This window comes from Harmonia axyridis, chromosome 1, assembly GCF_914767665.1.
Source record: "Harmonia axyridis chromosome 1, icHarAxyr1.1, whole genome shotgun sequence".
In the NCBI taxonomy this organism is placed as follows: domain Eukaryota; kingdom Metazoa; phylum Arthropoda; class Insecta; order Coleoptera; family Coccinellidae; genus Harmonia; species Harmonia axyridis.
The window spans coordinates 61,418,733-61,435,407 of NC_059501.1; the positions used below are offsets into that span (position 1 = coordinate 61,418,733).

At 36.4% G+C, this 16,675-nt stretch overlaps 1 protein-coding gene across 4 annotated transcripts in view; it reads right to left on the reverse strand.

Moving 5' to 3' along the window:
- Positions 1–2,095: 2,095 nt before the first annotated feature.
- The window catches only part of LOC123685107, a 60,274-nt gene continuing 45,694 nt past the window's right edge, over positions 2,096–16,675 (reverse strand). For 2 of the 4 annotated variants that reach the window (XM_045624700.1, XM_045624692.1), the window contains exons 7-12: positions 16,361–16,506; positions 14,653–14,727; positions 14,409–14,585; positions 10,825–10,957; positions 7,125–7,277; positions 2,096–2,220 (exon numbers count right to left, since the gene is read on the reverse strand). In XM_045624700.1, coding sequence (XP_045480656.1) covers positions 2,145–2,220; positions 7,125–7,277; positions 10,825–10,957; positions 14,409–14,585; positions 14,653–14,727; positions 16,361–16,506 — 760 coding nt within the window. In that variant the 3' untranslated portion in view covers positions 2,096–2,144. Of the gene's footprint in view, positions 2,221–7,124; positions 7,278–10,824; positions 10,958–14,408; positions 14,586–14,652; positions 14,728–14,806; positions 15,035–16,360; positions 16,507–16,675 lie in introns of those variants that run through there. The other 2 variants (XM_045624708.1, XM_045624716.1) reach the window with 2 other exon arrangements.

Consider the following 16,675-nt stretch of genomic DNA (forward strand, 5'->3'; position numbering starts at 1 on the left):
TATGTTACATGTTTGAAATTATGACACCTCCGCGAAATACAGGCGTTTTTATTTGAATCAACTGGAGAGATGGATTGCATCAACCGACGATTGACTTGACGTCATTAAATATATTGATAATTTACTCATCAATCTGTTGAATATAAGAACAGATTGATGAGAATTTTCGATTTTTTATTCAGTGTTTGAATACCTACTTATTTTACTTATTTTTTTTAAGATAATTTTCCTCGAAGAAAGGGGTTCCTCCCAATTCCCAACAACCTCTTATTATTCTTGTCGATAGGATAATAGTTTTCCTCAAGGAAAAAATATAATAGTTCGAATGTTAGAGAAATATTCATTCATTTAATTACTACACCATCCTACAGCCTGAGCCAATTATACAGAATGGGGACGAAATACAGAATTACAATGAACAATACAATAATAGAATACACAAACAGTTTTTTATATAAGTTGTGACTCTACAACACCCCTTTGTATATCAAATGGAGTACTTACAGTAAAAAATGTCGAAAAAACTAACGCACTTCAGAAATCGCCTCTGTATTTTCTCTAAACTAAAACTAAAATGTGAACTTTTTATTTGGGGCTCCACACAACACATCCATAATGTAGCTTTGATCTCACAAGAGTTGAAAAAGGAGAAAAAGGGTTCGAGACTCAAATAGGCATTTGGAGTTCCTCAGAATGAAACCGATAGACGTGAGTCCCTCCGAAACAACTGCACTCACATGTAGCACACTAGTAAGCCCTAGATCAAATAAAATTACCAGATATCCACATTCAGTCACTCTGTTCAAAACACTCCCTTCAATGTTGTACTGAAAAAGAATTTCAGATTTCCCACGACCAAAGGCCCTGACATTAAATTTTCTTATATTTATTGAAAGCAAGTTTCTCCTACACCAATCAATCAGTTTATCAATGTTACCCTGAAAATCCCAACAATACTGGATAGAAACAATACGGCGAAACAACTTATTACCATCATCCAGATACAAAAGAAACTGGGAGGAGCAAAAATAAATTCAAATCATTCATTAATAACATGAACAGCAGAGGCCCCAAAATAGATCCCTGCGGAACTCCAGACGACGCTAAGAACTCAAATGATCTGAATCCGTAAAACTGAACGAATAATTTTCTAGTAAGGTAAGCTTCCAGAAAAAAGGTGATATTCCTTGTTAAGCTAAAAGGAGACAATTTTGTCAGTATACTTCATGGTCCAGCCTGCCAAACGCTTTTAAAATATCTGTATATATAACATCCATTTGGGAGGGGTCATCTAAAGTAGTGGACACATACTGAGTAAAGCAAGTTAAGTTCGTTACAATGGACCGACCTCTATTGAAACTGTGCTGAAATATAGTTTATATCTACCAGAAACATTCATTAAAATAATGCCGTCATTAAAATGGCAAGTAGTCAAATTTAAAAGAAACAGTGGTTCTTTAGATTTGAGGTCGACCCCTCATTATTTATTATTAGATAGATATTAGAGATAAATCGTGTTGCAAGTAACAGTTTTTGTTTTTAATGGAGGAGACTCAGGCACAGTTTGCTGGCCGCCTTTTCATATTTCATCATTGATTCTTAAAAACAACGTAAGGTTGTTCCACCCCGCTGCATTGTCAGAATTCTATATACTCTCATTGAAAGAGGGATAAAATCATTATTAATTTCACAAAGACGAAATACAAATGCCAGAATTGGAAAATATTGATGTGGACGACTTTTCTTTCAACAAGCCTACCTATAAGGTTCATACGAATGCTCCACAATCGATTTCAAAATAAGTAATTTGTGAAGGTATCGAGGACCTACAGCTGCAAAGGTGCGCGGATTGGTAATAGAAAATTCCATAAAAAGGATATGGATCTGCAACCACAGCTGTGGTAGCCATTTGGCTGGATACCGTTTCCCATCTTTAATGGCATACCTTCCTCTTTACAATACAATTAACTTCCCTTGATTTCTTTTGAAATAAACTCTTTTTTTATGTCAAGATGAAATGTCTTATTGGAAAACCCTGTATATTTGCTTACTCACAAAGAGAATATTACCGTTATGTTTCAATAAACCAATTAGAATCTGAGAAAATTTTTATTTCTTGAAATTCAATAAAGATATACTAGCAATTAGAATGTTGGAGTATCCAGCCATCGATAAGCTTCCTTTGAGGTCTCATCATTTCCATATTTTACGCACTTTTTCCTGAAAAATAAAACAATCAATTAAGGCGATGGGATAACTTTTTTTTAGTCGATTAAATCTCTGCCACTGCACTGAAAATGTGATCACTATAAATTACTTTTTCCCCCTAACAGGCGAATTAGGATGAAGTTGGATCCCCCAAATTTTGGTATAGTATTATTCCTTTTGGATAACGATTTATTAAATTTTTGCCTCGATTCTGATGGCCGCCATATTATTATCGAGCAATTGTGTATCACACATTATACGAGAAGAAGAAGTTTACAGAAGAATACTGGTGCCAAATACTGGAATCAATTGACCATATTCACCGTCGCCATATTGTTGTGCGACAATACCAACTACCCAGTGTTCCCAACGGAGAAATATTGAGTTTACTAGAAAAATACCGCTTATATCAAAAATACTATCAGCCATAGAGATTATTCGTCCACTGACTATTCCCAAAAATAGAGCGAAGCCTTCATTTATACACTCGGCCACAGTTAATTTGTATATAAAACTACCTTTCACTAATGTTTTTATTTCCAAAAGGTGAAATTTTTGCAAAATATTGTCCCAAACAAGCCTATCTGACGTAGCAGCCAGAAAAGGTACACATAAACTTCACTTAGAAACTTTATATTGTGGAATTTTTCTAGTAAACTCAATATTTCTTCGTTGGAAACACTGGGTAGTTGGTATTGTCGCAAAACAATATGGCGACGGTGAATATAGTCAATAACTGAAGGGATTGACAGTTCAAATCGGATGTTATTCATAATATTCAATTCAGATAGAAATACAGTAATATGAAAGAATTGGAACAGGCATATTCACCTAAAGTGTTTCTTCTTTGGCGAAACGGTCCCATATTAATGACAAATGTAAAATTGATGGATTTATATAAAAGTAGGAATATAATATCAAATACTAACTTCTAACAATGATATTTATGAATGCTACTCAAGGGTTATATTTATCGACCCATACTATTGACTCAATAGTTCGATATACTCATATATGTATAAGGTGTGTGAATAAGTCTTTCCCGTTTTTTTTCAAATTTTGAGCCTTTATTGTGAAAAAATGGTTACAAATGAATTATTGAAAGTATTGGCCATCGCTAGCTACAACTTTTCCCCATCTTTCTGGCAACATACGAATCCCGTTGCGAAAAAATTCGACCGGTTTGGCCTCTATCCAGTCATCCACCCATTTTTTGGCTTCCTCGTAGGAATGGAAGTGCTGGTCAGCCAGGCCATGCGTCATCGATCTGAAGAGATGGTAATCAGACGGAGCAATGTCTGGACTATACGGCGGGTGGGGTAGGACTTCCCATTTGAGCGTTTCTAAGTATGTTTTCACCGGCTGTGCAACATGTGGGCGAGCATTGTCATGTTGCAAAATAACTTTGTCGTGCCTGTCGGAGTATTGTGGCCGTTTTTCTCGCAGTGCGCGGCTCAAACGCATCAATTGTCGTCGATAGACCTCGTCTGTGATCCTTTCATTCGGTTTCAGAAGCTCATAGTAAACCACACCTAGCTGGTCCCACCATATACAGAGCATGAGCTTGGCGCCATGAATATTTGGCTTGGCCGTCGATGATGATGCATGGCCGGGTAGTCCCCATGATTTTCTTCGCTTCTGATTATCGTAACGGATCCACTTTTCATCGCCAGTCACGATACGATGCAGAAAACCCTTTCTTTTATGTCGCTGAAGCAGCTGTTCGCAAGTGAAAAAACGCCGTTCGACGTATCTCAGCTTCAGTTCGTACGGCACCCAATTTCCTTGCTTTTGGATCATTCCCATGGCTTTCAAACGCTTGGAAATGGTTGTTCGGTCAACTCACAATGCTTCAGCAAGTTCTTCTTGCGTTTGACACGAATCTTCATCAAGCAAAGTCGCCAATTCTTGATCTTCAAAGATTTGCGGCCGCCCGGAACGCTCCTTGTCTTTCACGTCGAAATCGCCACTTTTGAAGTGTCGAAACCATCCGCGAACACTTGAATCATCGACACAACCTTCTCCATAAGCTTCCTGAAGCAACCGATGCGCCTCGGCAGCAGATTTCTTCAAATTGAACCAATAAAGTGAAACTTCCCGCAAATGACGTCGACTCGGCTCAAATTTCGACATTTTCACGATTTCAAAAATTTATGATGCGAAAAAATTTCAACTAATGTGTTAGTGTGGAATTGTTGACAGATGAATAAGCTTTGATTATGACATATGTAACCATTAAATACTCGCACAGTATTGGTGGCGCCATCTCTTACAAAAAACGGGAAAGACTTATTCACACACCTTATATAAATTTAACAATAATAAAATTTGAACATATGTAATACATAAAATGGCATTATTTAACTAATTGACCATATTCACCGTCGCCATATTGTTTTGCGACAATACCAACTACCCAGTGTTCCCAACGGAGAAATTTTGAGTTTACTAGAAAAATACCGCTAATATCAAAAATACTATCAGCCATAGAGACTATTCTTCCACTGACTATTTCCAAAAATGAAGCGAAGCCTTCATTTATACACTCGGCCACAATTAATTTGTTCAGAAAACCACCTTTCACTAATGTTTTTATTTCCAAAAGGTGAAATTTTTGCAAAATATTGTCCCAAACAAGCCTATCTGACGTAGCAGCCAGAAAAGGTACACATAAACTTCACTTAGAAACTTTATATTGTGGAATTTTTCTAGTAAACTCAATATTTCTTCGTTGGGAACACTGGGTAGTTGGTATTGTCGCATAACAATATGGCGACGGTGAATATGGTCAATTGACCATATTCACCGTCGCCGGCGTCGCCATATTGTTGTGCGACAATACCAACTACCCAGTGTTCCCAACGAAGAAATATTGAGTTTACTAGAAAAATTCCACAATATAAAGTTTCTAAGTGAAGTTTATGGTTGGTATTGTCGCATAACAATATGGCGACGGTGAATATGGTCAATTGACCATATTCACCGTCTCCGGCGTCGCCATATTGTTGTGCGACAATACCAACTACCCAGTGTTCCCAACGAAGAAATATTGAGTTTACTAGAAAAATTCCACAATATAAAGTTTCTAAGTGAAGTTTATGGTTGGTATTGTTGCATAACAATATGGCGACGGTGAATATGGTCAATTGACCATATTCACCGTCGCCGGCGTCGCCATATTGTTTTGCGACAATACCAAATACCCAGTGTTCCCAACGGAGAAAAATTGAGTTTACTACAAAAATACCGCTTATATCAAAAATACTATCAGCCATAGGGATTATTCTTCCACTGACTATTCCCAAAAATAGAGCGAAGCCTTCATTTATACACTCGGCCACAGTTAATTTGTATATAAAACTACGTTTCACTAATGTTTTTATTTCCAAAAGGTGAAATTTTTGCGAAATATTGTCCCAAACAAGCCTATCTGGCGTAGCAGCCAGAAAAGGTACTCCGAAATTTCCACATAAACCACAATTATAAACTTTATATTGTGGAATTTTTCTAGTAAACTCAATATTTCTCCGTCGGGAACCCTTGGTAATTGGTATTGTCGCACAACAATATGGCGACGGTGAATATGGTCAATTATTAATATAGACGACGAATCAAACGATAAAAGTGACTGTTACGATGTTGACTCCTAAGCTAATTTTGTAGATACAGTACAATCCCGATTATCCGAACCGCGATTTTCCGAAATCCGGTTTATCCGAAACAAACTATTCAAAAACAAAAATCCCGATTGACCGAAAAAATTCGAATTATACGAAACGCGTCTAGGATTCACCTATACTGCTAGGTGGTTCCCCTCGGGGTTTCACGGCAATACGACGGTCTAAAATGCGAATTGTTTTGGTTAGCTGACAGTGTTACAAGTACCTACATTATGTATTAACGTCTGTTATTATCGCAAAAAGAGTAGTTTTATTCTCAAATATTTTACAGAATGCAGTGTGGTGTGGAATGTAGAATGGGGTATATTTTAAATTTTACGTTGCATTTAACATGTCTTTTATGAATGTACATATGTACATATTTAGGCATTTATGTACATACTACCTATGTTGAAAAAATTTAGTAATACAAATTGAACATATCATTTGTTGATGTTATTTTTAAACTGATACATGAACTCAAGTTGAATATTTCATAAATGTTTTTGAGTCGATCTTTTGATATACACATCCTAAACTACTATTTGCTGAAAGAGAATTCGGATTAACCGAAATTTCGATTATCCGAAATCACTTTGGTCCACATTATTTCGGATAATCGAGACTGTACTGTATGTACCTAATTCTAATACAGAAGTGTTTTAAATGTTTTTTGATAATTTATAGATATATTTGTACGCAGTGGAAATGTAAAAACCACAGATGAATTCACAAATAAATAATAATCGGAATAAAAATTACTGAATACGGGTCTGGGCAGACTGATTTTTTTGGAATAGTTTTATGATAGAGCCTCAATAAACTTATTAAAAAGGCAAAGTTGTAAAAGGATAAAACTACGGTATATCTTGGGGGATCCTATACTCAGTTTTTCCAGTATTCTTGTCTGATACCTACCGAATTAATGTGTCGGTGAATGGCATAGTTCGATAACCGAAATTACCAGATAACTATTCATGTGACATTTGTTAATCTAATCGTCGTGTTTTTACTATAACTTATGCTATTCTTTTTCTCATTATTTTTTTTTTCAATAATATCAAGATGGCCAAATTTTCATTTCATCGCCATTGTATTTGCTTCATATTTCAACAAAATTCATCCATAAGACGCGAACATTAAAAAACCTTTGATCGATCAATTAAATTACTTCAGTTTTAATTCGGACGTGGATCCAAGGATTGACTGAATTCGATGATAGAAATGATTAAATCGAAGCTTGACTAGTATACCTACCACTTATTTCTCGATAAACATTTCAGTCTGGACAATGGTGCAAAACATTTTGGAGCTATAACATTGAAGTAAGCCACTCCTAATGAATTGGCAACGATACCCTCAATGCTCTTCAAACATTTGAAGAAGTCATATTCGCAAGAGCAGTGATACCTGGAGGAATATTGTAACGTAAGTAAAATTTTGCGATTAATATTGTAAGATGTTCCATAAAAGTAGAAACAAAGCAACACAGTTACGAGGCGGCAAAAGTTACGCAACGCAAATCAAAGTAACAATTCGACACCGGATTGACCACCCAAAGCAGTGTAAAAGTTGATCCTCAAGTTATTCTTTCCATTCACAAGGTTTCTTCAATTCATTGTTGTTTTTCAATACTTGTTGGATGTATACAATGATCATTTTCAAACTGCGGGGTTTTTCAATGAGAGGTTTCATTCTGAATATCTAGTTATCTGGGCAACTGTCACTTTTGAAGCTGTTATCTTTCGACATTTGACAAGTAAAAACTGCGTCATTATTAAAAATTGAACGATGCACGCTCACACAAAAAGTAATGTAAAGTTTTCATAGGCAGTTCGCAAAAATAAAGCACTTTTGAATCGTCGTGAAGCACCTTCTCGGCTGGAAATTGTGAAACTGATGGGAAAAATTTTTGCTGTTTGGTATAAGTTAGTGATGTGAAGACTCGAAACTTTAGGCCGCGCTCAAAAACAATTGCTACTGTTGCTGCAGCATGTAGTGTTGACGAAAACCCGAAGACTCTACCGAGCTATGATTAATGTTTTATTTATGACTGGAATTCGAAGAGTTTATTCTCAACAAGATGGTGCTACGTGTGCCACATAATTAATGGAACAATAGCAATTTTTCAAGAAAAGTTTTCTGGTCGGGTTATTTCTGGAAGAGGTGATAACAATTGGCCACCGAGATCATGTGATTCAACGCCTTTAAAGTTTTTCTCTGGGGCCATGTGAAAGATAAGGTCTATGCTAATGCTCCATAATCGATTCAAGATCTCAAAGATGGAATTCGTGAAGTTATCGAGGACATACAGACGCAAATGTGCGAATATGTAATGGAAAATTTCATGCAAGGTAGTGGAACCGTAGTCATAAAGGCCATATGGCTGATATCGTTTTCCATCGTTAATGGCAAATATTTCTCTTTACAATGATATAAACATCCATTGATTCCTCACAAAATATACTCATTTTTAATATCAAAATGAATCCTTACATTATAAATTCTTATAGTAAGCAAAGGAATATATTTGTAAACTATCATTGAGTGCAGGAGTGCAGTTGAAGTCATTATTGATTTCACAAGATATCTTGGGTTAATGCACAAGTTTGTAATTCAATTATAAACCCCCTACCATCTTTCCATGAGTAATAGATAACGAAGTATAATGATCAGCTTAAGAGAAGATTGGAATTTTAATATGACAAAAATGTGTTATATTGAAATAATATCTTCAACATTGTCACAGAAAAAAAGCCAAAAATATTACACAAAATTAAATTACATTTGCAATAAGTTTTAGAGTTACAATACATACATGTGTTTTTAAATGTAAACCATCCAAATTTCTATAACAAATGAAATTGCTTTCCTTTCCAAAAATATAATACACGATATATAAATCTCTTATCAAACTATAAAAATCAATAAAAGTTTCAGTTTCACACGGCAAATCAACCAAGTGCCTATCTTTGATAATATATGTGAATATCAGATAATTAAAATATTCGGTGACCACCAAGGTACATTTTTTCCGTTGGTCACATCTAAAGAACAACATTAATCAATTTGAAAATGATGAAATGTTGAAAAAATCTAACACTGTTGAATCCGGATGCCTTGGTGGCTTTCGAATACTTCAATCATCTGGCGTTCATTGATGGGCACTTGATTGATTTGCTTTCTGAAACTGAAACTTCTGTTAATTTTTATAGTTTGATAAGAAATTTTATATAATGTTATATATTTTTTTAAAGGGAAAAGAAATAAATTATCTCAGAAATCGAGCCTTCATTATTTTCTCCCACTGGACAACGAATTTGGGACACCCGATACGATGAGACTTAAAGGATCTTTAGGGCAGGCCCACCACCAATCCGCTCGGTATCGAATTGCCGCGTTGAGATGCGTTGCATCGCTTTTATGTGCCAAAATCTTTAGAGCGAAAAAAAAGGATTTAAAGAGGGAAGGCAATTATCGTCCGTCCACCCATATACATAGGCATACAATTTTGCTTCCGCCGTTTTTTGTCGAAATTTGGGGCTTTATTATTTATTATAAAAAAAACTGGTTATAACGGGTGTTTTTTTCGAGGTATATAACTTTAAGTTGGCATTACTATTCAAGATGGCGACCGATTTAACAGCTGTCAAGTGATTTATTCTCAGTTTGGTTTGGCAATTCATCATGAATAGACTCACGCCTGAACAACGCTTGCAAATAGAGCAATTTTATTTCGAAAATAATGGTTCTATACGGAAATTTGTAACGCGCACTACGTTCATTTTATTTTGTTTAGTGATGAAGCGCACTTCTGGTTGAATGGCTACATCAACAAACAAAACTGCCGCATTTGGAGTGAAGCTAATCCTGAAGTGTATGTCGAAACACCGTTACATCCAGAAAAACAGACTGTTTGGTGCGCTTTATGGGCTGGTGGAATCATTAGTCCGTACTTCTTCAAAAACAATGATGGCCAGAACGTTACAGTCAATGGTGATCGGTATAGAGCCATGATTACTAACTTTTTCATTCCTGAATTGAACAACCATGATGTCCAGGAGCTGTGGTTCCAACAAGACGGCGCAACATGTCACACAGCTCGTGCCACAATCGATTTATTGAAAGACACGTTTGGTGACCGCCTAATTTCACGTTTTGAACCTGTTAATTGGCCTCCAAGATCTTGTGATTTAACACCGCTAGACTACTTTCTGTGGGGCTATGTAAAGTCATTGGTCTATGCGGATAAGCCACAAACCCTTGACCATTTGGAAGACAACATTCGCCGTGTTATTGCCGATATACGGCCACAAATGTTGGAAAAAGTTATCGAAAATTGGACGTCCACATTGGACTACATCCGAGCCAGCCGTGGGGGTCATATGCCAGAAATCATATTTAAAATGTAGTGCGACAAGATTATCTTGCGGATAAATAAAATTCATGTCAATCGAATGATCCATTGTTGTTATATTGCAATTTAAAGTTCTATAGTCCTAAAAAAAACACCTTCACATTTATGATTCAAAGTATTATCCATCGCTGGCCACTACTTTCTCCCATCTCTCGGGCAGCGTACGAATTCCGCGTTGAAAAAACTGGTCATCTTTTGAAGCTATCCACGAATCGATCCAATTTTTTACTTCTTCATAAGACCGGAGTACCGGTCAGCCTGGCCGTGTGCCCTTGATCGAAACAAGTGATACTCCTAGGGAGCAACGTCTGGAGAATACAAGTACGGCGGGGGGAATAGGACTTCTCATTTTAACGTATTCAAGTATGTATATACCTAAGGTTATTGTATGACATCTACTATCTATTTATTTTGACTACCACTTACCGCTACAGCCATTTATTGCAAAACGGCGGAGGCAAAGTTGTACACCACATATGAACAGATAAGTCCAGAAATTGTTGACACATTATATAAATTATAATTGATGTAGTTTCATACCTCTTATAGACACTAGTATTTTCCAATCCATATTTTTCTTCTGAAGGCTCTATCGCATCTTTGCATTTCTCATGTTTTTCACAACAGTTATTAATAACATTTCCATTTTCTTCAGGTGTACACCAATATGGCACTTGAACAATGAATGGAATTATAATTAGCTTGAGTATTCGAGTTGATTTGATGTCATCATCTGTCTTGTTTCCGAGTCTACCGAAGGTAGAAGGAAGTCTGGATTGTCACTTCTGGGATGAATAAATTTCCGCTCACAGAATGCATTTTAGAACAACTTTAGTTTGTTGCCCGTTTGTCGGTATGTTGGTCCGAAAATCTGCCGTTGGTAGAAAGAAGGCCGTTAAGTCAATATTTGCTGATTTTTAGTTTTTTGGCTTGGTAGATTGGTTTTCTTGTTTTCTACCTCCCTGCCGAGTATAGATTAGATCTACGAAGTATAACTACCTAAAACACCGTAAAGTGAGTAAAATCAGCCTTCCTAACTAATTATTAACCCAACAATTGCAACATTATTTCGAAACTCTAACTTTTGATATTACGGCCTTTTTTCTTATGGTGGCAGAAATCCTTTCAACTTCTACCATTCTTTTTGATTTTAATTTAATTTGGCATGGTTTGAGATTTCTACCAGAAATCTACCAGGTTCAAAATGTGTAATGCACAAGCTCAAATGTTTTAGAAGGTTTTCTCAACCAAAATTACATTCATTCATCTCGATTTTATTTCAAGATTTTCGTATTTAATATAGATAATGAATAAAATATCGAACAAAATAGCTATCTCAAATTTGAAATTTCATGTGGCGAAAACCTAAAAAATGTTACATAAGACTTGAAAGGAATCACCTTCGTCAGGAAGACGTAAATCTGGTAAAATTAATTGTATATTTTCCTACTTATATTTATAATGGAGAACAAGACTGTATTTATGTATAGAGCGGCCTATCAAAAGACCACAGTAACGGATTGGGGCAGCTAGGAAGATGGAGTGTGAGATGACTGACACAGACGACGAAACGTTGTCACTCATGCTGGAGACTCACTTTCCAGGTTCTCAAATCTTTCAGGTCTCTTTCTCTTTCAGGTCAACTAACCGAGTCGGGGTGTTTCGGCACCCAGACGGGATGCCAGAAAGATAGCTGCCAGAAAGATAGCTGCCATACTCTTCACAAAAAAGAAGGTCCGATAGTCAAACAAATCCTTCAAACCCTACAAATCTCCAGGCAGGGATGACATATACCTGGTGCTGCTCCAAAGGCGGATGCAGGTGTTATTTCCAGAACTGGTGGACTTGCATCGAGCTTCACAGATGAAGCTAAGTCTTAGCATTTCACTTTCCATGAATGCTAGCGGAACGTGAAAGTGAGTGTTATTTCTAAGACTGGCAAGCGACCAGGGACTGATGCAAAATAATTTCGCGCCATCAGCTTCTCCTCCTTTCTTTTAAAAGCAATGGAGAAGATAATTTCTCAAGATATGAAAGCGAGACTACTGTCTAAGTACCCTCAACACAAAGATCAATATGCCTACTAGGCAGAAAAATCAACAATTTCTGCTCTCCATAGCCTCACTAGGAAACTAGAGAAGTACGAAAACTGAACCATTTAATTATATTGATACTGAAGGCGCGTTCTTGAATACGCCAGCGTCACGACAGTCCATCCACCGTGTGTTGCTCAGGAGGGGTGTGGCTTGAATCATGGCATCGCTGAATAGCTAGATAATCAATATGTAACTTGGCGCATCATCTTTAACTCCAACGCCTGGAGACGGGTACCCATGCACAGGAGTTGTTTATCGCCATTACTGTGGTCATTGATCGTTTCGAGATCTGTGGTTATTCCGATGACCTTGTGATAGTGGTTCGGGGCGAGCATGATGTCATAGTCGGTGATCAGATGCAGGCCTACCTAACCCTAACTGACTACTTGTGTCTACGAGATCACAAAAAGTCAATACTAGTGCCATTGACCAGGAAGAAGAAAATTTCACTCAAGGCATTAATAATGAATAGGTTCGTCCTAACCCCAACGGTCCACAAGATCTTCGTGTTATATTCGACCAAAGACTCCTTTGAATCCACACTTCGAGGGTGTGATCAGAAAGAGCCAGAGAGCTCTTTTTACATTGAAGAGGATGGCGAGAAGAACATGGCGGCTGAAATTTAAATGACGTACTGGATCTACATCCATTGTTCTGCCAATCGTGAGCTATGCAGCTCTCATTTGGTGACCAAGAGCAAGACTATTTTTGGGGCAATAAGACCTGGAAAAACTACATCGAACAGCTTGTCAGTCTACCACAGATGCATCATGCTCTTGTCCAACTGCTGTCATGCAAGTCATCTTGGACCTGCCTCCTCTAGATATCTTTCTGGAAAGTGTGGCGCCTGACAGACTCTCAGGGTGGCAAAGCAGTGGGAACTGAAAACTAGCGACTACTCAGGGCACCTTCACATTCTATATGAATGCAAGGAGGTCCTGGATGTGGTCACAGATCCACTGAGACTCGAGTTTCAGAAAAACTTCAACAATCAATCTCCTTCACCGGGCCAGAGCCATTTTGAGGCTTCCCAGCCAGTCATCAAAAGATGGCAGTTAAGGAATGGGTACAAAAGAGGAAGCTTACATTCTCAAAGACGATCAATGGTTCTTCTCCTTCTCGACGAGGTGGACTAAAAAATTTCTCTGACTCACCGAACGGAAACTGGGAGAACTGATGAGTGCACTCACGAGACACTGTCCTGCAAGTTTCATCCATCTAAAAAACATGGTAAGAGCGCCAGAAGACACATTGTGCTTCGGTCAAGAATCCACTGAAATAGGCCAAACACTTGCTATGGAAATATGGAACTTTTCACCGGAAAAGGCAACAACACCTTGGTTCTTGGTTTTTGAACTCAGAACAACTGATGGATGTAGGCCCAAGAAAGGCGATAAAGTTCATTGAGACAATATTGCCTGACTGTTAAACAGCGCAGCGTGGTGATCCACAAAAGATCTTTAAGTCGAGGTGCATGCGTGGTCGGATGACCTTTCGCCCCTATTCTTATCTAATCTAATCTATCTAGTTATATATGTTTTCAGAATTAGTGTTTGTTGATCCCAGGTTCTAAACTCTTACCAATAATGCAAATTGTTAACCTACTTAATTTGAATTTACTCTTAGGCTTTAGGCCTTCATGCTCAGGCATGATTCACTAATATTCATAGCTATTCCATCTTTGTATATTCATATAACTTTTGCGTATATCATTGTTTAAATAATACAGAGTAGGAATACGTGACACAAATACATTTTCAATTTTAATAGCGTTTTGTAACAAATATTCGGAACGTTTTCCAGAAATTTATTCTTACAAAAGCAATCCTTTTTCAACAACTTCAAGTAGTTGACTAGTAGTACTGGACTAATAAAATAAAATTCACTTTATTGGCTTTTATATTAGGGTACGCTATTTTCAACCTAATTATGCAAAAACGTGGACGATGACGTCATCTAGTTTCAAAGTAATTTTCACAAAGCTGCGCTTTTCCTACTATATAAACTTTATATAATGCTTATACCTACAGGGATAAGCTGATAAAAAGTCAATTATCGCATCCTTATTATATTCATTCGGCAACAAGTCATCACTGATGTGAACTGTTTTAGTTCTGATTTCTTGTACCGTTGGGATATTCTCATCGTGATATTTGTATGGCTTCTCATTAATTATTATAGTATCGTTAGTTCCTTCTTTGGTTCCTTCAATCAAAACAGATTTTCGTTCAGTTTGATTTGGATGCTGAAATCAGCTCGTTGTAATTCTCACCAGGATAATCTCCCAGGAAAATAAATGGAATACTTGGATTGAAATAAAATTCTGATCTTTCTCGTGGTAGGTTCTCTGAAAAATGAATATAACCTTATATGAATGTACAATATCGACAGGTTATATTAAAAAGTAAAAGTATATTCATAAAAAGAAGTAACAGGTACCGGGAATTAATAATATTATATTACATTTTTGGTAATTAAATTGATCAATGTTTACTACACTGACTTATTTCTCTGCAGTATACACAACTCTATTTATTCACAACTTTATTTCAACTACATTTATTTCACTATTTATCTCATTTGGTCCATACGGCATTAACTCGTCCAGAAGGCACTTCATCGTTCTAGCTAGGCTTCGACGTATCCAGTCTAATCTAGAAGAACGCAGTGGCTTAGGTCTGTGAGCTCGTTACTACTTTTTGCTGATGTTGGGAAACTATCTTCTATAGTCAGGCCCAGATTGAGTATTATCTGACATTTATTTCAGTTGCAATGCTCAATTTGTTAGTTCATTCTCATATCTTATATGTCCAACTGAATCAACATCGTTGAAGTCAACTTGACCGCTCAAGTTTTTGTTGAAATTTCTCTATGACACAAATTATTTGGTTCCATGTCATAAGAAGTTTTGACATGAAATACGTTGTTGCTAAATTATTTTCAAGAATAGAAAAAATAAAATAAGAATAAAAAAAATCTGTAAAGAAATAAAAACGAATTCAAAAAATCAAACTGTGCGAATACCTTGTTGTGTCAAACCTTGACCAAATCTAATAAAATATTCAACGGGTAAAGCGGTAACTATTTTGGATTATTTTCGACCTTAATTAAACAGGATTTTGTTGCTTTATCAATCTCATATCCATTAATCGGCAAAAATCATCAGGAGATTAATTCAGAGTGATATTGAGAATCATTTGATCAAGTCATTTGTAGCAATGATCCAAAAAAAGTAACTTAGGGCTAAGTTATGCTCAGTATAACTGCAGCTCAGCCATCAAAAGGATGTTTATGCACCTGTCGATTATATGGAATTACCTACCCCAGATGGTTTCATTAACAAATAATTACATAGTGATTACTAAGTTTTAATGTTCTGGACGAAAGTTGATGTATTGGATATTGAGATAAGCCCATTTGCGAAGCAAATGAGAAGGTGATTTAGGAAATCTCTGGAATCGCACCTTTTCAATCAACATATCAGTTGCTTCAGTAATTTCCAGTGCTCTTATTACGTAGAGTTACAACTGCCACATGCGTTCGTTTTTAAAATGTCATTGCAATGAATTCGAATGAACTTTATGTGTGCTTTTTACCTGACCAATAGCAAAGTTTAATTTTATTCTGCCTTACTCCTCTCCAATCCAGGATTATTCCATGTATGTTGGAAATGATAAACAACGAAGGTCTCTTTCACTTAACTAGTTGATTTAAATAACTCAATCATGAGTAACCTAACTGTTTAGCATACTTTCTCATTTTGAGTGCACAAGCTGTTCCGTACTCATTATAGTTATTTTTATATGAAAATGCAATTGATTACTCTAATCACTAGCACTGTAAAAAATTAGATGTGCCTCAAGCCACGAACACAATCAATGCGACATTAAAAAAAAATCAAAATCAAATTCTGAAAATATTTCTCAAACTTTAATCTTTCATGCTTATTTAATTATAGTAATAATCGACAATATCCTCACCAGGCTGCGTCTCTACTGCAATGGGCTGATAAGTAAAGAAATATTCAGAGTTTTCTCCATTCCTCAATTCCCTTTTTGATTGATCTGCATCATGTACTGAAATTTGTTTCTCTTTTTCTGTTCCTTGGTTTCTGAAGAAACGCCTCCTATAATGAAATGAAAAGTTTAAATAAGGCAAATATCAGGATTGGCACGAAATCGTGGAGGAAAAACTACTCTTATCAATTAATCTTCAAATTAATTTAAATGAGATATGATAACTTCAAACTTAATTCAAAAACTAGAGTAGGTATCTTCAAATATTAAATTCAATGA